The sequence below is a fragment of the Epinephelus lanceolatus genome, chromosome 3 (genome assembly GCF_041903045.1).
Source record: "Epinephelus lanceolatus isolate andai-2023 chromosome 3, ASM4190304v1, whole genome shotgun sequence".
Lineage (NCBI taxonomy): Eukaryota > Metazoa > Chordata > Actinopteri > Perciformes > Serranidae > Epinephelus > Epinephelus lanceolatus.
In genome coordinates, this window is record NC_135736.1 from 4,183,763 (window position 1) to 4,207,529 (window position 23,767).

At 39.3% G+C, this 23,767-nt stretch overlaps 1 protein-coding gene across 3 annotated transcripts in view; it reads right to left on the reverse strand.

Annotated features, from left to right (window-relative positions):
• The window catches only part of elf2b (E74-like factor 2b (ets domain transcription factor)), a 42,097-nt gene extending 19,414 nt beyond the window's left edge, over window positions 1-22,683 (reverse strand). For 2 of the 3 annotated variants that reach the window (XM_033623691.2, XM_033623690.2), the window contains exons 1-3: window positions 22,528-22,683; window positions 2,583-2,752; window positions 1,109-1,361 (exon numbers count right to left, since the gene is read on the reverse strand). In XM_033623691.2, the coding sequence (XP_033479582.1) occupies window positions 1,109-1,361; window positions 2,583-2,657 (328 nt within the window). In that variant the 5' untranslated portion in view covers window positions 2,658-2,752; window positions 22,528-22,683. Of the gene's footprint in view, window positions 1-1,108; window positions 1,362-2,582; window positions 2,753-15,117; window positions 15,377-22,527 lie in introns of those variants that run through there. The other variant, XM_078163530.1, reaches the window with a different exon arrangement.
• Window positions 22,684-23,767: the final 1,084 nt, after the last annotated feature.

Consider the following 23,767-nt stretch of genomic DNA (forward strand, 5'->3'; position numbering starts at 1 on the left):
AACATCAGTCAGATCCAGTCAGGGCTTCACATCTGTACAGATGTTAGTTTAAGAATCCTCACATCCCACTGACCACAAGTCTCTGTGTTGCTAAATACTTCAATAATTAAACTGTCCAATATTAATATAGTACAGTAGACTCTGTATAGTTTATGATGAATATATTTACTCTCTGACAACTAAACTTCACCATCAGTCACACATTTTCTGTTACAGAATAAACCTTCAAATCAGACAAATACAATCTTAATCTCTAAAATTCAACAAAAATTAAAAGTTTATCTAAAACGTCATCTTGTTGAGTCGACATCTAAACCAATCAGTTGTTAGATCAGGTGAGAGCCAGGCAGTGCAGTCAGTGGAGAGCAACTGCAGCACCTGGCTCTAAAAACTGCGGCCGCCTCGCTCTCGCAGTTTTATCACCGTCCACTTTTGTAATACGTCAGAGCAAGTCGGGATGAAGTCGGACACAAAACTAACCAGCATGCATTGTGCACCAATCGCCAGTGATCGAATCTGTGCAGGCCTTAAGTGACTTGACTTTTTTTCCTTTAAATTATTAATTATTTGGTTGGCTGGTAAAATATCTGCCTGGCTGGTAAAAAAGTTAGTTTTGGACCCTGCTCCTATCCCAACTTTTTTAGAAAATGTTGCAGGCATTTAGAATAAGTGTATATTTACGAAGAAAATAAAGTTTATCAATTGTATTAAATTGGATGTAGTTTGGAAAGGACTTGCAAATCACTGCATTCTGTTTTTATTTACATTTTATGCAGCTTCCCAACTTTTTGGGAATTTAGGTTGTATCAGCCTTTCTTTATTAATGCAAAACCTTCGTGACCAAGAGAGAATGGGAACTGTGTATCAGAATAACTAGGATAACAGGATATACTGTATTGTAGAAAAGAAACATTGGTCAAAGTTATCAGCAGGTTGGGTAAAAGGGTATAACAGGATGCATAGTGGTTAGTAGTGGGGTGTATGTGAAATGTCTTGCAAATAGACCGCATGATAGTCATCTGATGCACTTATCTGCAACACCAAAAGAAAGATTATGAGGTAACATTAAATTCAGTTTCTAATAAATACAGGAGTATTTCTGTCTCACCTGCCTCCCCTTCTGTCTCTACCTCCTGCTCATCGCCCACTTCCTGCATCAGGTAGGCCTCGTCATCGTACACCAACACCTGGGCTGAGTAACCTTGCTCCTCAGCCAGGCAGGCACCGGGTACCTCCTCCACTATTACTGCTGGGTGGTCCTCAGCTTCCTCTCTGTCCCGTACTTCTTCACAGATCTCCTCAGCTTCACATTCACTCTTTTCCTCTCCTTCAAACTCCCGGTCCACCTCACACTTTCCATCCTGCAGAGAAAAGGGATTGGGCAACAAAAAAGAGCAAGATAGTCAAAAAAGTTTTCAATGCGAGGATAAGGGCCTGGGTCCAAATAGCGTTTTTTTTTTCCTAGCATTGGCATCTTTTTTCAATTGTTCCAAATGAGGAGAGAGTGCATGCTGCCACCTAGAGAAAAAGCGTCACGTCCAGCGTCTTTTTCAGAGCACTTGACTTTTTTGTGTGACTTACCCAGGATATCTTTTGGTTATCTGACTTGACTAACCCTAACATTGTCTATCTAGATAACAGAAATCATCAAGCTGGTTATCAACCAGTTCAGTCAACTCTGGGTGAGAGTGGGGGGGATGACATGCAGTAGATGGTTGCGAACCGGAGTCGAGCCAGTGACCGATGCGGCGAGGCGTTGCCTCTGTATATGGGGCGCTGGCACTATCCACTACGCTACGGACGCCCCAACTCTAGGTTTTCTTATCCAGCTACGAGCGTATTCTTGTAAAAGAGGCAGTGCTGTTAATTATGAGCAACATCATCAGAACCATGAATGAAGTAGGCTGCTTCATATGATATAAGATGGAATGGTACCAAAAGAGTCTGAGACTGCGAGACAGTAAAATGTCAGTGGTGTGGTATGTAAACGTTATTCTGTCATGTTATAACGGGAAATGTAGAAAAATTGAAAATACTAATCAAAAAATTCACTGTCAGCTCAGACTTGAATTACATGTAGGTTTCACTAAGTTATATGTGACATTGGTATAGAGTATTTTTTGCTATTTAGTTGGATGATGATAAAACTACTCTGAATATGTCACATAAAACATTGAAAAGTACTGCCAGACTGTTTCTGCTACCAAAGTAAAAGGTGTAAGTAAGGTGTAAGTAATGACTAATGAGGTATATCTAACTGAAATGCTGCAATTATGATAGCAGGAGCCAATTAACCATGTGTGGACTATTTTTTTATAATGAAAAATAACCTTATTTTTTCTACCTCTCATCACACAAGTGCCTCGTGTTATTTTGAGCTGCAGTGGTGGAATTAGGGTGTAAAAATAGCAACACTATCACTGCGCACTAAAATAAATTTGCAAAAGTTAAATACTGCAAAAACCATGTGTTCAATGTTGTAAACCACCACCTTGTTAGAAGTTTGTCTGTTTTAAAACCAGTGAAAACAGAGCCCTGGAACAGGGAAATCATTAATTTTCATTTGTACAGAATTGACTCACCTGCTGGGGGTCCTCCTCAGCTGCGACATACTCCACCACCGTCCCACCAGTGTCAACCAGCACCACTGAGGTCATGACTCATGCTCCTCATGGACCGGCGATCACAGCCAGTGATTAGCCACACAGCACCTCCGTCTGGTGGACTCCACCAGTTTGGTGAATAAAGGTACCTGGAGAGAGAAGACACACTTGGTAAACAAAACTTTATTAAATACAATTAAGTCGGTGATGCAGATTTAGTCAAAAATGAGTATTAAGATGAGTTTGTAATGACAGAAGTCCCCCTGTTTCCATATGTTAGCCCTGTGTTGTGTTTTTTATCCATAACAATGAAGGCCTACCACCTCCAGAGTTGTTGTCTAGCAATGTTTAGAAAATGTCAAGAAGATGTGGCTGTGGGAATCTTTAGAAAATAGTTCGGCCTTTAGAAAAACATGCTTATTTGCTTTCTTGCCAATGTCAAGTGAGCTTTAGAGGTGGATGCTGAACTAACTGGCTGCAGGCTGTGGCTTCGTATTTACTGTACAGTGAGAGTGGTATTAATCTCCTCACCTAACTTTCAGCAAAATAAGCATATTTCCCACAATGTCAAACATTTTTCTAAAAGTATCATGAAGTTAAATAATATTATCCGCTGCCAACTGCTTATAAGTGGGGAATTAACACCTCACAGCAACTTAATACAATATAGTCTCTGGTTTTGTTTGAGATCTAGTGTCAGCAAAAATGTTGTTGCACATTTCTAATCTGTCATTAGCATAATTAGCTGATCAGCTATATTACTTGAATGTCGCTGTCACTGAACATCCTGTCAAACCCCACCCAAACTTTCAAAAAAGGAACCATTAGTCAAATATTCATATTAAACAGCCAAACCTGATTCAACTGGCATAATTCTTATTGTCCAGGTGCTTTACCAAAAAAAAAGTTTTATTGGAATATTGGCAAATCTTCTCTGCTTATGCTCAACACCCTAAGCTATTCTTCACAAAATAAAAACCTGTCTATCAACTACACCTTCCTCCACCTATCCCAGCTATAAACCCAGGTTAGAAAAAAGGCCAGGATCTCTTGAAGCTCCTCCATCTCTTTCCTTCTCACTTTGATCTGCAGGAAGTGCCTGTCTGCTATTACAGGAAGAAATGCACTGACAGGAAGCCAAGTCATGGTAACAGAACCACAGGCCCTCAGTTCCTGTTCTGTACTGCTTTGTGGGGGGCAACAGGATATAAGACAAAGGGACTGCAGAAGCATGGAGAGGCAGACAGTTATACACAAACTGCATGATGCCATTAAAACCAATGCTCCACCTACTCTGACTTCACTCTGTTTTTAAAGGGCTAACTTGGCCAATGATCTACTGAGATTTCATATATTTACACTGGTGAATCTTTACAACATCAGAACTGACCTGTCACTAGATCCCTAATTGAAACAACTGCTGCAGCTTCCATGTAGTGTAGAGGGTCTGTCTCTTTTTTTGGTCTTTTCGAAATCAAAAACACCATGGCGATATTGTGGTTGTCTGCTCATACGTACAGTAGGGCTGCAATGATTAGTCGACTAATCGATGACTAATCAACTATTAAAATAATCAGTGACTATTTTAGTAGTCGACTAATCGGTTTGAATCATTTTTCATAGAAAAGTACTATAAAAGTCCCCAAAATACTCTTATTGCAGCTTCTTACGTTCAAATATTGGCAGCTTTACACACTCTCCCATGACGGTGAACTAAAACCCTTTGGCGTGAGTACAAAACAAGACATTAGATGACATAATTTTGGGGTTTGGGAGAGACAGACCGACATTTTTCAACATTTTAACACATTTTTCGATAAAATGATTAGTCGACTAATCGAAGAAACAATCGACAGATTAGTCGACAATGAAAATAATCGTTAGCTGCAGCCCTAACGTACAGTAAGCTGCAGACATTTGCATATCCAGTCAACTATCCTACTACAGGTTATGTTAAAAAAAAAAAGCCTGGTCATAATAAGCACATCCACTGTGTGGGAGTTCATCTTTGATGCCACTATATCTACAAGTAAGTCTACATTCTGGCCACCTGAACCAATCATTAACTTGTTTAAGGCCCCCCCTCCCTTTTTATTCCTATTTATACACATTAGTAATCACCTTTGACCAGGTGCAATGATGAAATACTGAGTTCCAGTTACCCAGCTAAAACAAATTCATGCGTAACAATTATTTGGCACTATGAAAGGCAAGACTTTCGCTGTGTTGTCCTTTTCCTGCTTAAAGTATGTATGCAGTAAGTCCACCTTTTCAGAATTGGCTGTGTTATTTTCAACCAAATTTGACAAAGAAGTTCCCTAGACCATGCCTCATCCGACGCCACTGGCAATACGCCAAAGAGTGCTTGCGCTCCGACAGGATGGACACAAGCCAACATTGCTGATTTCCTTGGAATATTTTAGAGTGCACTCTGTAAAATCCTCAAACATCATTGAGAGAGGGTCATTTGAGGCCACGAAAATCTCCAGGACAACTACGACTAACTACCAGACGAGATGATGGGCAACTGCTTAATCTGTGCTGTAGAAATCGGAAATGCCAGCAAGTCGCCTTCGTCATTTGTGGAGAGGACACCATGGAATCAACGTTTCCTGCCAAACTGTAAACCGATGATTGCTTCAGCGTGGTTACCGAGCAAGATGAATGACCAAGTGTCCACGTCTAACTGTTCAACACAGAGTTGCTCGACTTCGCTGGGCTAGGGAGCTCAGAAGATTACAGCTTGGGCACTGGCGACATGTTGTTTTTATGGATGAGAGCCACTATATCCTTGACCGTATAGATGGAAGACAAAGGGTGTGGCGATTACGTGGTGAGAACCTTCGTGATGACTGCATCCAGGAAACCACTCAAGGAGGTGGCGGCTCAGTGATGGTATGGGCCAGTATTCATTATGGAGGAAAAACACAATTGGTGGTGCTGGATGGAAACGTCAACACCATCATGTATCTGGACATCCTGGAGAACCATTGCCTCCCACGTGCAAGAAAGGTTTATGGGAACAACTTCAGGCTGCAAGATAACAACACAAGAGCACATAGGGCAGCTGCAGTGAGAACATTTCTTGTTGCAGAGGGGGTGCAGCAGATGCCATGGCCTGCTTGCTCCCCTGATATGAACCCTATCAAGCATGCCTGGGATGTCTTAGGCCAAGCCCTTAATGAGAGGGACAATATTCCTCTGAGTCTACAGGAATTAGCCCGGGATCTGACCGAAGTGTGGGACGCCCTTCCCACTGACAGCCCCAACAAGCTTGTGGACAGTATGCCACGACATCTTAACGCATTGATCCGTGTCAGGGGTGGCCATACTCAGTATTAGTGACTGAGTGACATTTGAAAGAGTAATATTGGACATTCTTTTTTTTTTTTAACTTAATTTTTATTTCAGTTTCACATATAATCATACATACAGTCATATTCATCATATCTGCTGTTTTCTCAAAATAAACTTTCAATATACAGTAGTACTAACATAATGACAATTGGGACACAACAAAAGCACCCACGACTGTAATAGCAGAAAACACTGAAAAGATAATTGAATAAATAAAAATAAATAAAATGGGGAAGAAAAAAAAAGAAGAAAATAATTATAAATAAAATTGAGTAAATAAATAAAAAGTATCAGATTAATGACATAGATTCAATTTGGAATGTATACAGGCATTCCTCATTATCATAGTATGCCCATGACAGCGCTCCACCTTTTAGTAAATATGTCTTTTTGAAGTCTAAGGAAGTAAGTTATTTTTTCCATCTGATGTATTTCCTTTATTTTCTCAATCCACATATTGTGTGTTGGAAGATTAGGCTTTAGCCACCTAACTGTGATGCATTTAATTGCTGTTGTCAGTAGTATTTGTAGAAGATATTTTTTGGCTCTTCTTTTGATGGCTTTCGGTAGTAGACCCAATAGAGCCACTATAGGGTCCATTGTAATGTTACTTCCAAATACTTCTTTAAGCGTTCCAAACACTTCTTCCCAGAATGTTTTTAATTTTGGGCATAACCAAAATATGTGGGTTTGGTTGCCAATGTGTGGGCCACAATTTCTCCAGCATTTATTTGAGTGTGTTGTGCCAAATTTGGCCACAATTTCAGGAGTCCGGAAGAACCTCATGATTACCTTCCATTTAAATTCCCTCCACACATTTGCATCAGTTACCAGATGTGCTTCAGTACATATTTCTTCCCACATATCTAGTGATATAGTTGAATTAGTCTCAATTTCCCATCTCTCTTTAACTTTTATTGTATTATTCAAATTCATATCTAGAAATATTTGATAACAATAGCTTATTAATTTCTTATGTCAATTCCTTGTTTGTACTTTTATCAACAGTTCTTCAATTAGTGTAGGCTTAACAACTTTGACCCATTCTTTATGTTTTAATAGGAAATCCCTTAACTGTAAATACCTGAAAAAATCCATATTTGGTAGCTTAAATTCCTCCGATAACTGTGCAAATGATTTAAAGTTGCCAGAATCATGGAGTTGATGGAGGTTGGTGAGTCCATACTTTGACCATTTTCTGAACCCTGAATCCATTTTGGAGGGCATAAAACCATTTATATATCCAATATTTGTGAGTGCTGAAATTGTTTTAGGCAGGCCAAAGTTAAGTTTCATTGTCTTCCATATTTTTAGTGTGATTTTGGTCCATTCACCCCTATCTATTTCACTTGGGTAGGCTCCTAGGAATGGCAGGGCTTGTAAAGGTCTTTCACATAAACTCTTCTCAACGTTGAGCCAGCGTGTGTATGACAGGTCCTGAATCCATATTGTTAATGGTCTTAATTGCGCAGCCCAAAAGTAATATCTCAAATTTGGAAGTTTGAGCCCCCCTTTTGCTTTGGATAGCTGTAGTATTTTTAATCTAATTCTTGGCTGTTTTCTTTGCCAGATAAATGTTGAGATTAGCTTGTCTAATTTGTCAAATGAGATTTTTGGGATGTCTATAGGTAGCATTTGAAACAGATACAGTAATTTAGGTAACACATTCATGTGAACACTTTCAATGCGGCCAAATAGAGATAAGGGCAAAATTGTCCATCGGTCCAGGTCCTTGCTAATGTTTTGGATTAGACTTTTGTAATTAAGGTCGTACAGTTTTTCTAATGAAGGTGGTATATGGATACCTAGATATTTAATGCCATCTATTGGCCATTTAAACCCGCTCTGCAATCTAATTGTATCTGAGATTTTGCCACCTATATCCATGGCCATTGTTTTATCCACGTTTATCTTGTAGCCCGAGAAGTATCCGTACCTAAGGATGAGGTCCTTTAAGTATGGAATTGTTGTTGCAGGTTTTGTGAGGTACAGTAATACATCATCTGCATACATTGAGATTTTATGCTGTTCCCCATTTATTGTAAACCCCTTTATGTTGTTGTCATCCCTAATCAACTGTGCTAGTGGTTCAATACTGATATCAAATAATAAGAGACAGTGAGCAGCCTTGTCTACAGCCACGTTCTAAGGTGAAGCTGTCGGAAAGAAACCCATTCACCTTTACTGCAGATTGTGGATTTGAATATAATGTTTGTATCCACTTCGGACCAAATTGGAAGCGTTTTAAAGTTTGTATTAGGTATTGCCAGGATACCCGATCGAATGCTTTCATGGCATCTAGGGTTAGTAACATTGACTCCTCTTCTTTAACTTTTGGGTGTGTCATTAAATTTAGTAATCTTCTGATATTGTCACCATAAAATCTTCCCTTGATGAACCCCGTCTGATCGGGATGGATAATTTCTTTGATAGTTTTATTTACACGTCTTGCCAGAATAGCTGTTAAAATCCGCAAATCTGTTTTCAATAATGAGATTGGCCTGTATGACTGACATTTGGTGGGATCTTTGCCGTCCTTATGTATAACCACAATAGTAGCCTCTCTCCAGGAAGGGGCCATTGTTCCAGACTGTAATGCATGATGGTAGGCGTGTAGCAATAAAGGTGATAACATGTCTGTAAAAACTTTATAAAATTCGTTAATGTACCCGTCTGGGCCAGGGCTTTTATTATTTTTCAGTGTGGAGATTATCTGACGTATTTCCAGCTCCTTAATTGGCTCATCCAATTCTCTCGCCATCGATTCAGGTAGTTCTTTTAATTTGATGTCATTTAAAAATTGTGACATTTCCTCATCATTTGTGCAAGTGTCTGTATTTTTATACAGGGTCTTATAATATTCTGCAAAGGACTGTGATATTTCATCTGGTTTTGTGAGAATTGCATTGTTGTCCTTTAATTTCTGTACCATGTTAGATGATTGTTGTTTTTTCAGTCTAAATGCTAGTAACCTGCTCGCCCTGTTACCATTTTCGTAGTACTTTTGTTTCGTAAACCTTAAATTGCCCTCTACTTTTTCAGTAATTAAGCTATTTAGATCCCTGTGTGCTTCTTTAAGAGTATTTAGTAAGCTGGAGGTTGGGTTTCTTTTATGTTGCTGTTCAAGCTGCCTTATTTTATCTTCTAGTTCTCGCTGTCTTTCTTCCCTTTTTCTTTTCCTAGCACTTGTATATGAGATAATTCTGCCTCTAATATATGCCTTTGCACAGTCTCATAAAGTAAGGGGTGTTATTTCAGGTGAAATATTTGTGTCAAGGTAATTTTTAAATTCAGTTTTTATAAATGTGATGAATTCCCTGTCGTTGAGCAATGATGCATTCAGCCGCCACTGTTTAGATGATGGTCTGTGGCCTATGTTCCATGTCAGCACGAGAGGTGCATGATCAGATAATGTAATTGGGAGAATCTTAATGTCATCTACCCTATAGAATTCTGCCTTAGGAGTGAAAAAAAGGTCGATTCTGGAGTAAGAGGAATGTCTATGTGAAAAAAAGGTAAAATCTTTGCCTTTAGGATGTTTGCCCCTCCAGACGTCCACCAAACCAGATTCTGCCACTAGATGTCTAAGCATGTTGCTCATCCTGGAGATGGATGTTTTAAATACAGGTTGTCTATCTAAATGTTGGGACATAACACAGTTGAAATCTCCTCCTAGCAACAAAATACCCGAGTTATGCTGTAATATTGTGGAGAAGACTGTGCAGATGAAGCTGGGCTCATTCTCGTTTGGAGCATATATATTCATAAGGCATACTTCTAGTCCATCGATTAGTCCATTTATCATTATAAATCTCCCTGAAGAGTCTTTATGAATTTTAGTTAATGTGAAATTGATCTGTCTATGTATCATAATAGATACACCTCTTGTCCTCCCAGATGGGTGGGATGAGTAATATACTTTATCGGCCCAAGACTTCTTTAACTTCTCATGTTCGGTTTCTGAGAGATGAGTTTCTTGCAAAAATGCAATCTGACAGCTGTTTTTTTTTTAATTGGTTAAGGATTTTCCTTCTCTTGATTGGGCTATGAAGGCCTTTAACGTTATAGCTTATCACCTTAAGAGATCCCATAGTTCAGAAGCAGGTTCAGAGAAATATGAATTTACTCCACTGTGAGATAGTGGAGCCAGATAACATATACAGGTGATGTGACTTAGAGGTAGAGCGGAATTTAAATATAATATTTAGATATATGGCGGTGAGGTTGAGGTGGGTGGGTGATTAGAGACCAATTGTTGCATTGTGTAGGGAGGAAGAAGTAAGGTGGTTGAATATTTGGGCATGAGGGGGGGAAAAAAAAGATAAAATACTGCCATAAAATAAGTAAATCATAAAGATAGAAAGAATAGTATCGAATATACAAGAGCGTGGGTGTACAGTTAGAGACTGATTGCTACATATAAAATAACTGAAAAGTACGAGCAGAACTGCAGCATGTACCTTTAAGTTTTTACGCTTTAACAGAAGATTCTTCTCTTGAAAAAGTGTGAAAATGAAAACTTTCACTATTGCTCTTATTCTTACAGGATCCCTGGGGAACAGAGGGATCTTCACAAACAGAACTGAACATAGAACTATAAGAACCAAGAACTCAGCTGACATGAGTGTCCGACTGGTCCTGTGGGGGCACATTTCCAGGCCAAACAGTATTCCTGAGTCTATGGATATGCACCTTAGGCCCCCGCAGAACCCCAAATCGATACAAAAAATAAAGACATCTTAAGCTCAATGTTTCAAATGTAACTGTACATTAATAATAAAATTACTTTTGCCATAACGGCGTGTAGTCATGTGTATATACAGTACTTTACTGATTACACCGTGTATAAAGTACATACACCCATTGCAATCAAGTTCACTTCACGACATTCAAAAGGGGTCGTATTCTATCACATTGCTTTACAGATTGTAGTCAAATCTTGTGCAGTAAAGGCATTTTTATACAGATCTGATAGACCTGTTAAGGATACTGTCTGTCAGTCCTCCGTTTCATCAGCTGGAAGGATATGTTTTCTAATATAGTCCATTGCCTTGGTAGCATCCACAAACTCCCTCTCTTCGTTGTTATTGGAGATGCGGAGCCTTGCTGGATATAACAGACCACAGCAGACCCCGGATTTCCCTCGAAGCATCTTTCTGGCGGGTGTGAAAGCCGCTCTCGCTCTGGCGACATTGGCCGTGTAGTCCGGGAATATGGCGATGGGATTTTCGTTGTAGCTGAGCTGGCCACCTCGGTCCCTGGCTTTCCTCAGGATGTCCATGGCGTCTCCCTCGTTATGTAGTTTTGCAATAATTACACGAGGCTTGTCTCCGGGTTTTCTTTGTGTTAGGCTGCGGTGTGAGCGTTGGATTAAGACCTCCCTGTCCATCTGCAACGCTTCCTTGAGAAGTTTGGAGACCGCGGTGGGGGAGCTCGACCCTGGCTGCTCAGCCACACCCGTGATACGAATATTTCCTCTCCTCATCCTCCCCTCCATGTCTTCGCACTTTTCTTTAATTCTTCGACTTGCTTCTTAAGGTCCCTTACCGTAGTTTGTACCGATACAACTTCATCCGACCACACTGAGAGTCCAGCCTCGACTGTCTTCATGTTAGCTTTCATATGCTCAACCTCCGTACGGATAGCCGCTGTGCTGTTAGCTATCTCAGTTTTCACGTCTTTTATTTCCTTCTTCAGTGACTCGAAATCTTCAGCTAGCGCATTCTTCAGCTCTTCTTTAATTACTGACGATATATCCTTTCCCAACGAAGAAAGGATATCAGCTTTGATAGTTGCAGCGTCCATGCTCGTACTTTCTCCGGGTAGAGGCGGGGCTAGATCGGACCCGTCCGGACTCGTAGTCGAGGAGGTTTTTGGCCTTGTGCTGGACCGACCTTCGTATTTGTATTTTCGGAGATTCGCTGCCATCAACGGCGGTTCTGCAACTTGTTGACCTCACCGAATGGTGTTGGTTGTACAGTGACCACGTTTAGTGTGGAGTTTTGAGAGTAGATGTCGTTAAATATATTATTTGAAGAGATTCTGCAGGAGCTCAGGAAAGTGCATCTTACTCCATTACGGCTCGCTAGCGCCCCATATTGGAGGCATCGCTTAGCTCACCTGGTCGAGCAGGTGCTCCATGTTCGAAGGCTTTGCCCTTGCCTCAGTGGCTGCGGGCGTGAGTCCAATCCCGGCCACTTGCTGCATGTCATCCCCCCTCTCTCTACCCCCTCACACTAAAACAACTGTCCTATCGATTAAAGGCAAAAAAGCCCTAAAAAATATCTCAAACAAAAAAAAGAAGCTCTGGATCATAGAAGGATTTGCCACACATTTCACACTGTGCTCTGGCTATTTCAGAATGTGTCATTGTGTGTCATAACTTTGTGGGCTGACAAACCTACTGACCATACAATTTCTAAAACACTCCGGTTTCTGTACAATCACGTTTGAGCAGGCTTTGAATGCCTGCAGATAAACAGTCTGCGTGGAGAGCAAAAGAGGCAGAACGTATTGGCTGTAATGCAAACCCATCGGCTATTGTCTGATGATGATTTAGCTTTTTTCTAATTTATCCGCATTCATATATTGATATATTTTCGTAGAGACTAGCTGAAATGTTGTCTCAAGTTGCTAACTGATCTGTTAACAATGACCAGCACACAGAAGATAAAGACTTGGGCTGGATATCAGCTGGTTACACCAGAACTCCCAAAATATTAGCAGTTGTCCCCGGAGGCTGTCTAATCGTCAGATGATAGCTGATGGGTTCCAAGACTGGCTGTATAATGGATGAGCTATGCTTTGCTGGTGTTCCCTGTGCTACTGAGACCAACATGCTATCAGCTCAAATGGAAGTCTTCTGTTCAAATATTCAACAGCATGCAGCAGACACTCATCTACATAGCTAAATGATCTGCTTTGGAAGGGCTTGGTTAAATCAGACTGGCAGTGTGCATGCAGGGGTATTGCTCAACAACCCTATAACATATCAACAGGTTTTGCAGAAGAGGATCTTCCTGGCATATGCCGCTCCAGATTACTTTATACCCCGTCTTCAACGGGACCCCCAAAGTTACTGCAGGCAGGCTGCAAAAGTATTGTTTGTTAATTTAATTTAATTTTAGTTTTAATTTTTTTTAAGCTGAAAATATATCTAGAAATACAAATTAAAGTGAATCCAACGTATTATTCGCAAGATAAATTGGCCTTTTTGTTAAAAAAAAATAAAAGAATTTACAGTACACAACACTGATGACAGAATAAAAGTTGACCATGAATCCATGTGCAATTATGTTGTTAATGCTAAATCCCTGGGCAGCCCCTGTCCATAACAGCGAGGCAAATTAGCTGGCAAACAGTTGCACACTTAACTGGGTGGGAATGCTGCAAAGTAACTATCTATGTTACTCTTCGCAAAAAATTCTGCCCACTTTTTTGTCACACTACTCCCTCCACCTATTTCAACATAGAAACGTCTTTCAAACATCAAAATATGTAGCTCAATTAGGACATACCTGCTTATATTTTGATTATTTGTATCTTTCAAACTGTCCGAAATATTCACCATTTTCCAGGAAACTTTCCCCATTCAAACAAATGGAGGAACGTTGAAATTTTACGTAAATTCATGGTTTCTCAAGCATTTTCAAAAAAAAAAAAAAAAATGCCCTTCTCAGGTTTTTACATTGGTTTGTACTGGACAGAATGCTCAGAGATAAAGTGGTGGACTCAGCTATCAGAGAGCTTCTAATACAATTCTCTGTAACTCACTGTCACACCAACAATTTTCACTCTACATACATCATTTTTGGTCAAAATAAACGTGTGCTCTTTCAAACAACGTTGCTGTGGAAGCAAACAGACTTACATATTTGGCACAGTCAGACTGAAAGTAAAAGAAATTCCACTAATTGCCGCATTAAACTCAGTGTGACTGAGACCAGAAATCTTTATATAAAAAAATTATTTCACAGCATTCATACATTTATGGTATTATTCAGTATTCAAAGCCAGCATTGCAGTGTAGTTTCAGCTTTTTAACATGCAGCATTCACACCTGCAATATCATCAGAAATTGCATTCTGATGTTAAAGCGAATCAGTTCCCTCCAGTCTCAATTTCTTCTCATCCTTCCATCATAATGTGTCTGAATATTTCATTCTTCCCCTGCAGTTTCATGCCCTTGTTGTCTGGCACAGAAACAAGCTAACCAAAGAAAGGTGTGTACATGTGCTGCACTATGTGCCATTATTTTGCTGTTAAACTGACAGACGTTATTATGTAACCTCATGGAAGAGTGAGAGATTGTAACACACTGAGTTTTTGTAATCTATTCAACCCATCTAAGTCAGACAGAAGCTGAGTGAAGAGATGGCTACAGTGCAGGGTCCTGTATGTGGTGTGGTATGTGGTGTTTTCACTTGGTCAGTGGTCGGAATGATCCGGCACTGAAATGACAGTATATGTCAGTGTGGCAATAACCTCTCATTGCGGCACTGCAAATATATATTCTTTCTCTCTTCAACACAAACACCCAAGACTTGTTAGGAGCTGAGTCCCTCCAAGAAGGACTTGCAGGTTGAATTGATTTAAACAAGTATTACAGGATCTGCCGGACGGCTGCGAACACGTGGCTGCCTTTTTTTTTTTTTTTTTTTTTTTTTTTTTACTTCTGAGCTCAAACATAAATGAGTCAAGGCTGCATTATTATTACTACTGCAACAGCCTAATTCATTCAGAAACTAGCAGATAGCAGATACCTGTCACATTACAAGGAAATAAATGTAATTGTTTTAAAAGGTCAAAAGCAGTCAGTGTGACCTTTTCACTTCCTACAGTTAGCTATTAGTCTTGTTGCTGGTATTCTAGGAATTAAAAATATCTCTGCTGCAATTAAAGTCATTTTAGATAAGAGCTACAGCTACATGTCTCACTGTAAATGCACCAAATTTAGTTCACTTTTGACCTTTGATAAGCAGAGTGGAAGCATGTGAGTAGCTTGATTCTTACACAAATGTTCTGATTCATGGAGAGTGAATTGCAGTTTCCAGTCAAGACTTCACAAAATACAGCAGAGTCATTCTTACAGGTCAACTTTCTCACTATGGAATCCCAACAAACAGCATCAAAACTTAAACAAAAACTACAAACTTGCCTTGCCACAGAAAAGGCGATGTGACTCAGAACGCAGGATTGCATCTTTACTTGGCTGCAGCTTAAAAATCCAGAGACGAGAAGAATGAAGGAATAAGAGAAACCTACAGGTCTTTTTCTGCACCTCTCTCTCCCCTTGTCTCTGACTTTCTCCCACAAATCCTCTCTGTCTGACATCCATCCTTCCACCCATCTATCCGTTCATCTTCACTGTCTGGCTGCATGCTCACTGTCCGTTCCCTGTGTAGAAGGAACGTCTCAGAGCGAGTCAGCACTTCTCAGACCCTGCCCTGAGCTCAGATCACATGACAAGGGTGGAACTCTCTCTCTCACACACACACACACACACACACACACACACACACACAGTCACATGATCTTGCAACAACAGAGCTTTTGTTCCAAGTAACTGGGGCTGCTGGTAAAGACACAACGCCCTGCCTTGTGCCATGCCCTTTACCAACACACACATACAGACAGACACAGTGATGACACAACGAGCAAATAAATAGCAAGCATGACCTCAGGATTTACCTGACATTCACTCAATCCACGTTTTTGGAAATCATGGACGTCGTATCCTCTGGGCTAAAGAAGAAAAGGACCATCCAGACTGTTACCAGCTCAAAGTTCAAAGCCAGCATCTGTGATAGTATGGGGGTGTGTTAGTGCCCATGGCATCATGGGTAACTACTACACACATCCGTGAAGGCACCATGAATGCTGAGAGCCACATACAGGCTTCGGAGCAATATATGCTGCCATCCAGATGACATCTTTTTCAGGGATGTCCCTGCTTATTCCAGCAAGACAATGAGACACATTCTTCATGTGTTACAACAGTGTGGCTTCATAGTGAAAGAGTGCAGGTACTAGACTGGCTGCCTGCAGTCCAGACCTGTCTCCTACTGAAAATGTGTGGAACATTATGAAGCACAAAATACAACAGCAGAGACCCTGAACTGTTGAGCAACTGGAGTCGTTAATCAAGCAAGAATGGGAAAGAATTTTACTTTCAAAACTTCAACAATTAGTGTCCTTACTTTATCAATACATGTGATCAGCATGTAGAAAGCCATATTTCAATCTGCTCTGTCCGCAGTCTCTCATTCACCGCTATTATGATTTACGATCGCGGTCAACACAAGCACATTGCGCTTGCGGTGCTAACAGCAAACTGTTAAAGACAAACTAAAATGAAAGCTGTCTGTATGTAGGCTAACACTTTATCTTAAAATGTACCTGAGGCAGCCGACCTGCACACAGTGAGTCTTCTAAGTAGAGGGTAACAGCAGTAACAGCACCACGTCACCATCGGTCAGGCATCCCTCCTCCTCTTTCAGCTCTCGCCAGCGTGTGAAAGCCGGAACAATATTAATCTTTGTTCGAGCTCTTGTTTTATCGCTCTCCCATTTTCTTTTCTTTGTCTCCTCGGACAACACCTTCACCTTCTTCCTTTTCTTTGTCGCTTCAGCCATGACCACCACGTCTAACTTCGTTCACCTCCGGCTACGCTACTCTAAAGAGAGGAGGGGGATATGACGTATGCCGTAAAGCAGCCAAATTTTGTAGACTTTTTTGTGTTTGGGTTCCTACCCGAACCCCGAAACTGCATAGTGCCAGTGCTAGTGAAACAGACGCTCTCAAGCAATGACGGAGGTGTCATCCAACCTATTGTGAGTTGATGTACCATCACAAGGGTCTTGGATATATATTTTGAGGGCTCAAAAACTCCATTGTGTTGCTTTAAAGAAAAGGTGATGTAACACAGTGATTAACATGCCCTTGTCCCCACGTTTTTGGAATATGTTGCAGGCATCAAATTCAGAATGATTGTGTATTAACAAAAAACAATAAAGTCTATCAGTTTGAACATTAAATATCTTCTTTTTATACAGTATTAAACTTAGTATAGTGTAGCATAGTATAGTATAGTATAAAAAGGATTTGTAGATCATTTAATTCTGTTTTCATTTATGTTTTACACAGCGTCACTTTGTAAAGTTTTAGGAATTGGGGTTATTTTTCATAAAAACCCCTCTGCAGAAATTCCATTGGAAATCAGCAGGAGGTGGCCCTGGATGTCCAAATAAAGACATGAAACTTTAAAAGGACCAAAATGGGTTTGAGGGATCTAGTGACAATATAATTATCACAATGTGCAGTCTACAAATGACCATCAGCCACTCAGTCATCACACTTCCTGCTACTCACGTCTATCACAAACACGCTATGCTCCCAATGTAACACACAAACCCAAAATTTCCGGTATACTGATATGCCCCCCCCACACATCATCTAATCTTCTCTGTGGCACCAATCGCTGTGCTCAGTGTTTTCTCAACAGGTCTCTTGTGATCTAGCCCCATTACATAACATTAAGCAGAAACGCCCAGCAGAAAAAACCATCAGATAGCAGACCAACTGTCAGCTTAGACTGCAGGATACCAGTTGAGCAAAAGCAATTTTTTACCAGAATAAAGCACGGACACTTGAGTACCGCTCACACTGACTGGACACAACAGGTCCAAGCCCCTGGCCTCTGTGAACGAAACATTACTTTACCACACAATCAAAACTGGAAATTCCAGCTGCCACTTAAGTATAAAGAAAAGTAACTAAAAAGAGTAGTGTGCTACACTGGGACATAACATAATACTTATTTACTGTGTAGTCAAAGACAGGTACACAGGCAAGTGACAGTGCTGAGGAAATTACAGTTTAAGGGGAAACTACTCTATGTTTTGCATTTTTTTCAACCATCAAACTAATCATTTTTTTTTATTTTGCATTTTAAACAATAACCTAATTATGATTATTTTCATTTTTTTCTTTTTGTAGACTTAATAATTAGCAGTTAAAACATAAACTAAAATGTGTAATGCAGGTGATTTTAACATTTAATTGAATCACACCCCTTTCTGTAATTACATTTTAGAACTACATAACAGCATTTCTCATAGTTAAAGCAGTCAGAATGGTAATTAGAGATATCCACAATATATTCTTAGTAGCAGACATGGTATATCAAGATGTCTACAACTTTGACTTTACTAGTCAAAACTGAATTTAAAATATCTTAAAATCCCTAAAAAGTATAAGTGGCAATGTCATTTTTAATTGCTATAGTGGATATATACTGCAATCTCAGTAATGCAATTCTTCCTAGTTGAAATGAAAATTTCAGACATCCACAATGACATTGTTTCCACTCACAAGTGCCAGTTCAGTTATCCAAACATCATTTTTCCAAAAACAAATTATGTCACTTTTGCCATTCATGTGTATTAGACATTTAGTCATTTTCAGAAATCCACAACTGCATTTTAGATAACAGAATTCTTATTGGCAAAAACACCCATTTCAGATAAATACAATCCAAGTGTTGCTAGTCTTATTTAATTTCAGATTTCCAAAATAAAGAAAATTAACAATCCAGATATCCATGATGTCATTTGAATATCCAAAATACATTCTGACTATTAAAAATGTCATTATAGATATCCACACCTGACATTATGACTGGTAAAAATGCAATTTCATTTATCTACAGCTACAATCATGACTAGGCACAATGCATTTGTGCTATCCACCAATATATTGTGGAAATCTGTTAAAATTACATTACGGATACCTGGAATGGTTTCCGTTTTGGATATATGATATCAAAATGATTTAAATTCAATTATTAATTATATAACTGGATTGTAAGATATCTGAAATGGGAGTTTTTCCTAATAAGAATTCTACTGCAGAAATCCTGAATGTTTATTCTGGATATCTAAAATGACGTTGTGGATATCTGAAATTGAAAGTCCATTACACATGAATGGCAAAGTGATGTCATTTTTCCTAGAAAGAATGACAGGATGACAAGGATATCTGAAATGACAACTGACTCTTTGCTAGGTCCCACCCCTCAAACAAGGACTGACCAATCACAGCATAGCATTGGCTAGCTCCAAAAAGGGTCCGACAACAACACATCTGTGCTCCATAGACTCTCCTGCAAACATTTCAGATTTCCTTCTTTTTCAAGATGGTTTTGTGGATTTCAAGCTAAACATTGTGTCTGGGGCACATGTAGTAATGATACTTAAGAGATTGTAAGGAGATGTATGTTTCTGTCCCATTCCAAAACCAAAATCAAACCCTGAAAAGGGTTAGGGTTGGCAAGCTAGCTGCTAAAGATATATACCTTACTCAATGTATACACATTGTGCTTTTGCTTTTTAGGGATTATGACAGTGAATAAAGACCTACCCTGCTCTATGGGAACCAGGGAGGGGAAGCAGGGAAACTTTGCTGATATTCAACCAGCTGTGTGTCATCACAGTGCGTGCAGATAAACAGCGTTTGGCCTTCCCCGGAGCTCCCTGCTCGTGGTGCGGGTGGTACTGGAGGAGGCCAAACACTGCTCATCTGACATACAGCTGGTTGAATATCAGCAAAGTTTCCCTGTATATTTATTGTTTTCAGTCTTGATCACCAGTGATGTGGTGGTTCACTTTTTCACTATGACGTGTAGCCTATCATTTGGCTCTAGCTTCTAAATATCTTTATCTTTTAAACCTTTTTTTGCAGCTGAGTGTGTTTGACATTCTGGAGTCTGGATATATCCTTATGCATATTTTAGACCCTTCCATGTACTTCTCTCTGGAATCATTTTTTGTTTTTTCCAAAAGTGATAGTGCAGTTGGTCATAGTGTGGGCTCCATGTATGCTCAGATGGCTTGACAGACCATTGCAAAGGAGCAGGGCTTGGCGAAAGGTAAGTTCTGGACAGGAAGATTGTCATTGTGGTTATCTTAAATGTTCATTTTGACTATGGAGTTGAATTACGGATACCTCCAGTACATAGCCAGTCTAGCTATTAAATGTTAAAATGGCCACCTATAATTTTAAAGGATTTAAAGATAGCTTAATTTGAATTTTGACTTGGAGAAATTAAGTTTTAGATATTTTGAAATACAATTTCTATCAGTGAAAATGTCATTGCAGACTCTAATTGACTGTAAGAATATGATTTTGACTAGGTGAAATGCTATTATATTGATATCTGAAACATTGCTGTGTATAGTCAATGAACCTTTATGTTAAAAGGTGTACCATCTTCTCATCAACAGATATTCACAATACATTTCTGGATATCTGCAATTGCATTCTTCCTAATCATAATTCTAACTGTAGATATATGAAATTGTATTTGCTTTTTTTAAATGCCAATTGCAAATATGCACAATGACATTTTTAGTAGTCATGTGTATTTTGGATATTCACATTACATTACAGATAACTGACATAGTTTTCTAATTTGCATATTTGACATTAAAATCATGACTAGCAACAAGTGAATGGTAGATATCTGAAATGGGAGTTTTTCCTTGTAATAAAAAATGACATTGTGGATATCCAAAATTGAAAGCCCATTAGGCATGAAAGGCAAAAGGGATGTAATTTTTCCAAGAAAGAATGACGTTTTGGTTATCTGAAATAATGTTACCAGTTATGAACAGGTAGAATGTCACTGTAGATATCTGGAATGTTCATTGTGACAAGGAAGAATTGAAGTACGGATATTTGCAATATATATTCAATCTAGCTATTAAATGTTAAAACGGCTGGCCATATACAGTCACTTTCTCTCCTACAAAGACAACATAGTTTCAGTGTGTTGACACAAAGCTTGTTTGCTGGGTAATTTCTCATTGATCTACCTAATTATGATCACACAGTTGGTCGGGCGCCTGTTTGCAATGCTTAACGTTACAATTGAAGAGTTATGAAAGACTATGGCAAGCCGTTTTAACATTTAATCACTAAGTCCGACTATCCGGAATTACCATTATAGATATCTATAACGTCATTTTGACTAGTAGTAATGTCACTGTGACTAGTATGAATTTTAATTTAAGATATCTGTAACGTCATTCTGACTAGTCAAAACTGAATTACAGATATCTGTAATGTCATTTTGACTAGTCAAAACTGAATTACAGATATCTATAACGTCATTCTGACTAGTCAAAACTGAATGACAGATATCTATAACGTCATTCTGAATAGTCAAAACTGAATTACAGATATCTGTAACGTCATTCTGACTAGTCAAAACTGAATTACAGATATCTATGACATCATTTTGACTAGTCAAAACTCAATTACAGATATCTATAACGTCATTCTGACTAGTCGAAACTACAGTTACAGATATCTGTAATTCAGTTTTGACTAGTAAGATTCAAACTATTTTTGCCATTCATGTGTATGGGGTTTGTCATTATAGATATCTACAATTACATTATGACTATCTATAATTCCAGTCTGAGATATCTACAACGTCATTTTGACTAGTCCTAATTCAGTTACAGATATCTACAATGTCATTTTGACTAGTCATAATTCAGTTACAGATATCTACAACGTCATTTTCACTAGTCATAATTCAGTTACAGATATCTACAACGTCATTTTCACTAGTCCTAATTCAGTTACAGATATCTACAACGTCATTCTGACTATCTGAAACTCAATTCAAGATATCTAGAAAGGACCATGTAGATATCTTCAATTGATGATAATTAAAGATATCTTGAACTTGAATTATGACTAGTCAAAATTAACTTGTAAATATCTCAAACTGGAATTACAGATATCCACAATTCAGTTGCAGATATCCGCAATAACAATTGCAGATATCCGCAACTACATTGTAGATATCTATAATGACAAACCCCATACACATGAATGGCAAAAATAGTTTGACTCTTACTAGTCAAAACTGAATTACAGATATCTGTAATTAGAGTTTTGACTAGGCAAAATCTAATTACAGATATCTTGAGTCAGAGTTTTGACTAGGCAAAATCTAATTACAGATATCTTGAATAAGAGTTTTGACTAGGCAAAATCTAATTACAGATATCTTGAGTCAGAGTTTTGACTAGGCAAAATTATGTTGCAGATATCAGTAATGAATATCCAGTCTAGCGATTAAATGTTAAAACGGCTTGCCATAGAAAGACAACAGAAAGATTATGTCATCATCAGGCATGTAACGTTATCGCTACAGCGTGTCGCAGGGGGAATCCACTGTTGCAATGATACCTTTGCTCTTTGCTAACCTTATCAACGAATTATTAGCCATCTCTTGCAGCGTTTACGTTAACGCTATATAGTTTTTATATTCGTATGCCGAGCTGGTCATGAAATTCAGTGCTATAAGTCGCATTTCAAGAGCGGTAATTTTGGAGATCACGTCGCATACAAAGAGCAAACTGAACAGAAACAGAAACTGAACAGTGCTAACATTAGCTAGCTAAGTTAGCATTGTGAGAAAAACAAGCTGTCAGAATAGAAACACAGCAAACCATGTGGCTAATGCTGGTTAATGTTACGCCAGCTCACTTACCGTCAAACTTCTGTCAGCTCCTCGCTGGTAGCCAACTTAGTTTACGGGCGGCAACTTGACGTTAGCTGGCTGTCTAATATGAGTTTATTCTGTGTGTGTGTGTGTGTGTGTGTGTGTGTGTGAATGACATCCAGTAACCTCTCCTCCTCTCCGGACGGCTCCGCTCCAGAGAAATATAATAATAACGCTGTGCTCTGGGGGTGGGGTTGCAAAAAGGGGGAGGCATGTCAAATAATGTTTTAAGTACTGGGGAAGGATTTATGTGTGTTTTTTTTCTAATAGGGGAGGGGCATACACATTTAAATAGTTGCATTTTGCATTTATTTCACAGCTCTATTTTTTTTAAACTAAGAAATCAAAAATTGACAAATTTACACTATTTATCATAGTCAGAAACAGTAGCCTACCAACAAACCTTAACTGTCGGATGGCCAATCATCATGTGCAATGAATGCTTCTGTCAGGCAAAAAAAAGAAAAAAATCTGAGCTTAAAATGGTGATATTTCATCAAAATCCCTTTATTCTATGTCTCATTTTTTTTAAAAAATGCAAACCTGTTTGCATGAACTACCCAGTATGCAAAAACGAGGTTTTGTCAAATCCATCTTTAACTTTTAACTTGTAACTTTCAAACATCAAAGGGTAAATTTTAAAAATCTAATAACTAATTTATGTTGGAAGGAGGGTTGTGCATTTTCCGCCAGTCATTCAGGAAGGCTCAAGGAAAAATAGTGCTCGGTTACATTGTAACTTTGGTTCTCTGACTAAGGAGATCATCTCCCCACCCAGTAGTTATATCATAACTATAGTTATTAGGGTTAGTAGGGTTGCACCTCCACCGACTGAGGCAGCCACCTAATGCTGACTGACTCCAGAGGCTCAAAAGGTTCTGACCCAGGTCCCTCAGTGGAATGGCCGGCCTCCTGGTGCGCAGTGCAAGCCTCTGTGCACCCTTCAGAAGTGTGCATTGTCAGTGCATCGATCTGGTTAGTTGTGCACCATGATGTAAAGAGCTCCTGCAAGAGAACTGCGCAAGTCCCAAGCCTAGCACACCGGCCCTCTCAGGGGCCAGGCCCAAGGTTTGAGCCCCTGTGGAATGGGATGGGGCAGGGCCCCCTGCGCCTGACTCAGAAGATCCCGCCGGACAGGGCGCTCCCATGGCCTCCACCTCTGACAACCATGTCATGTGGGGCCAGTTCGGGGCTACCAGGATCAGTTGCACCTCCTCCCTCTGAACTC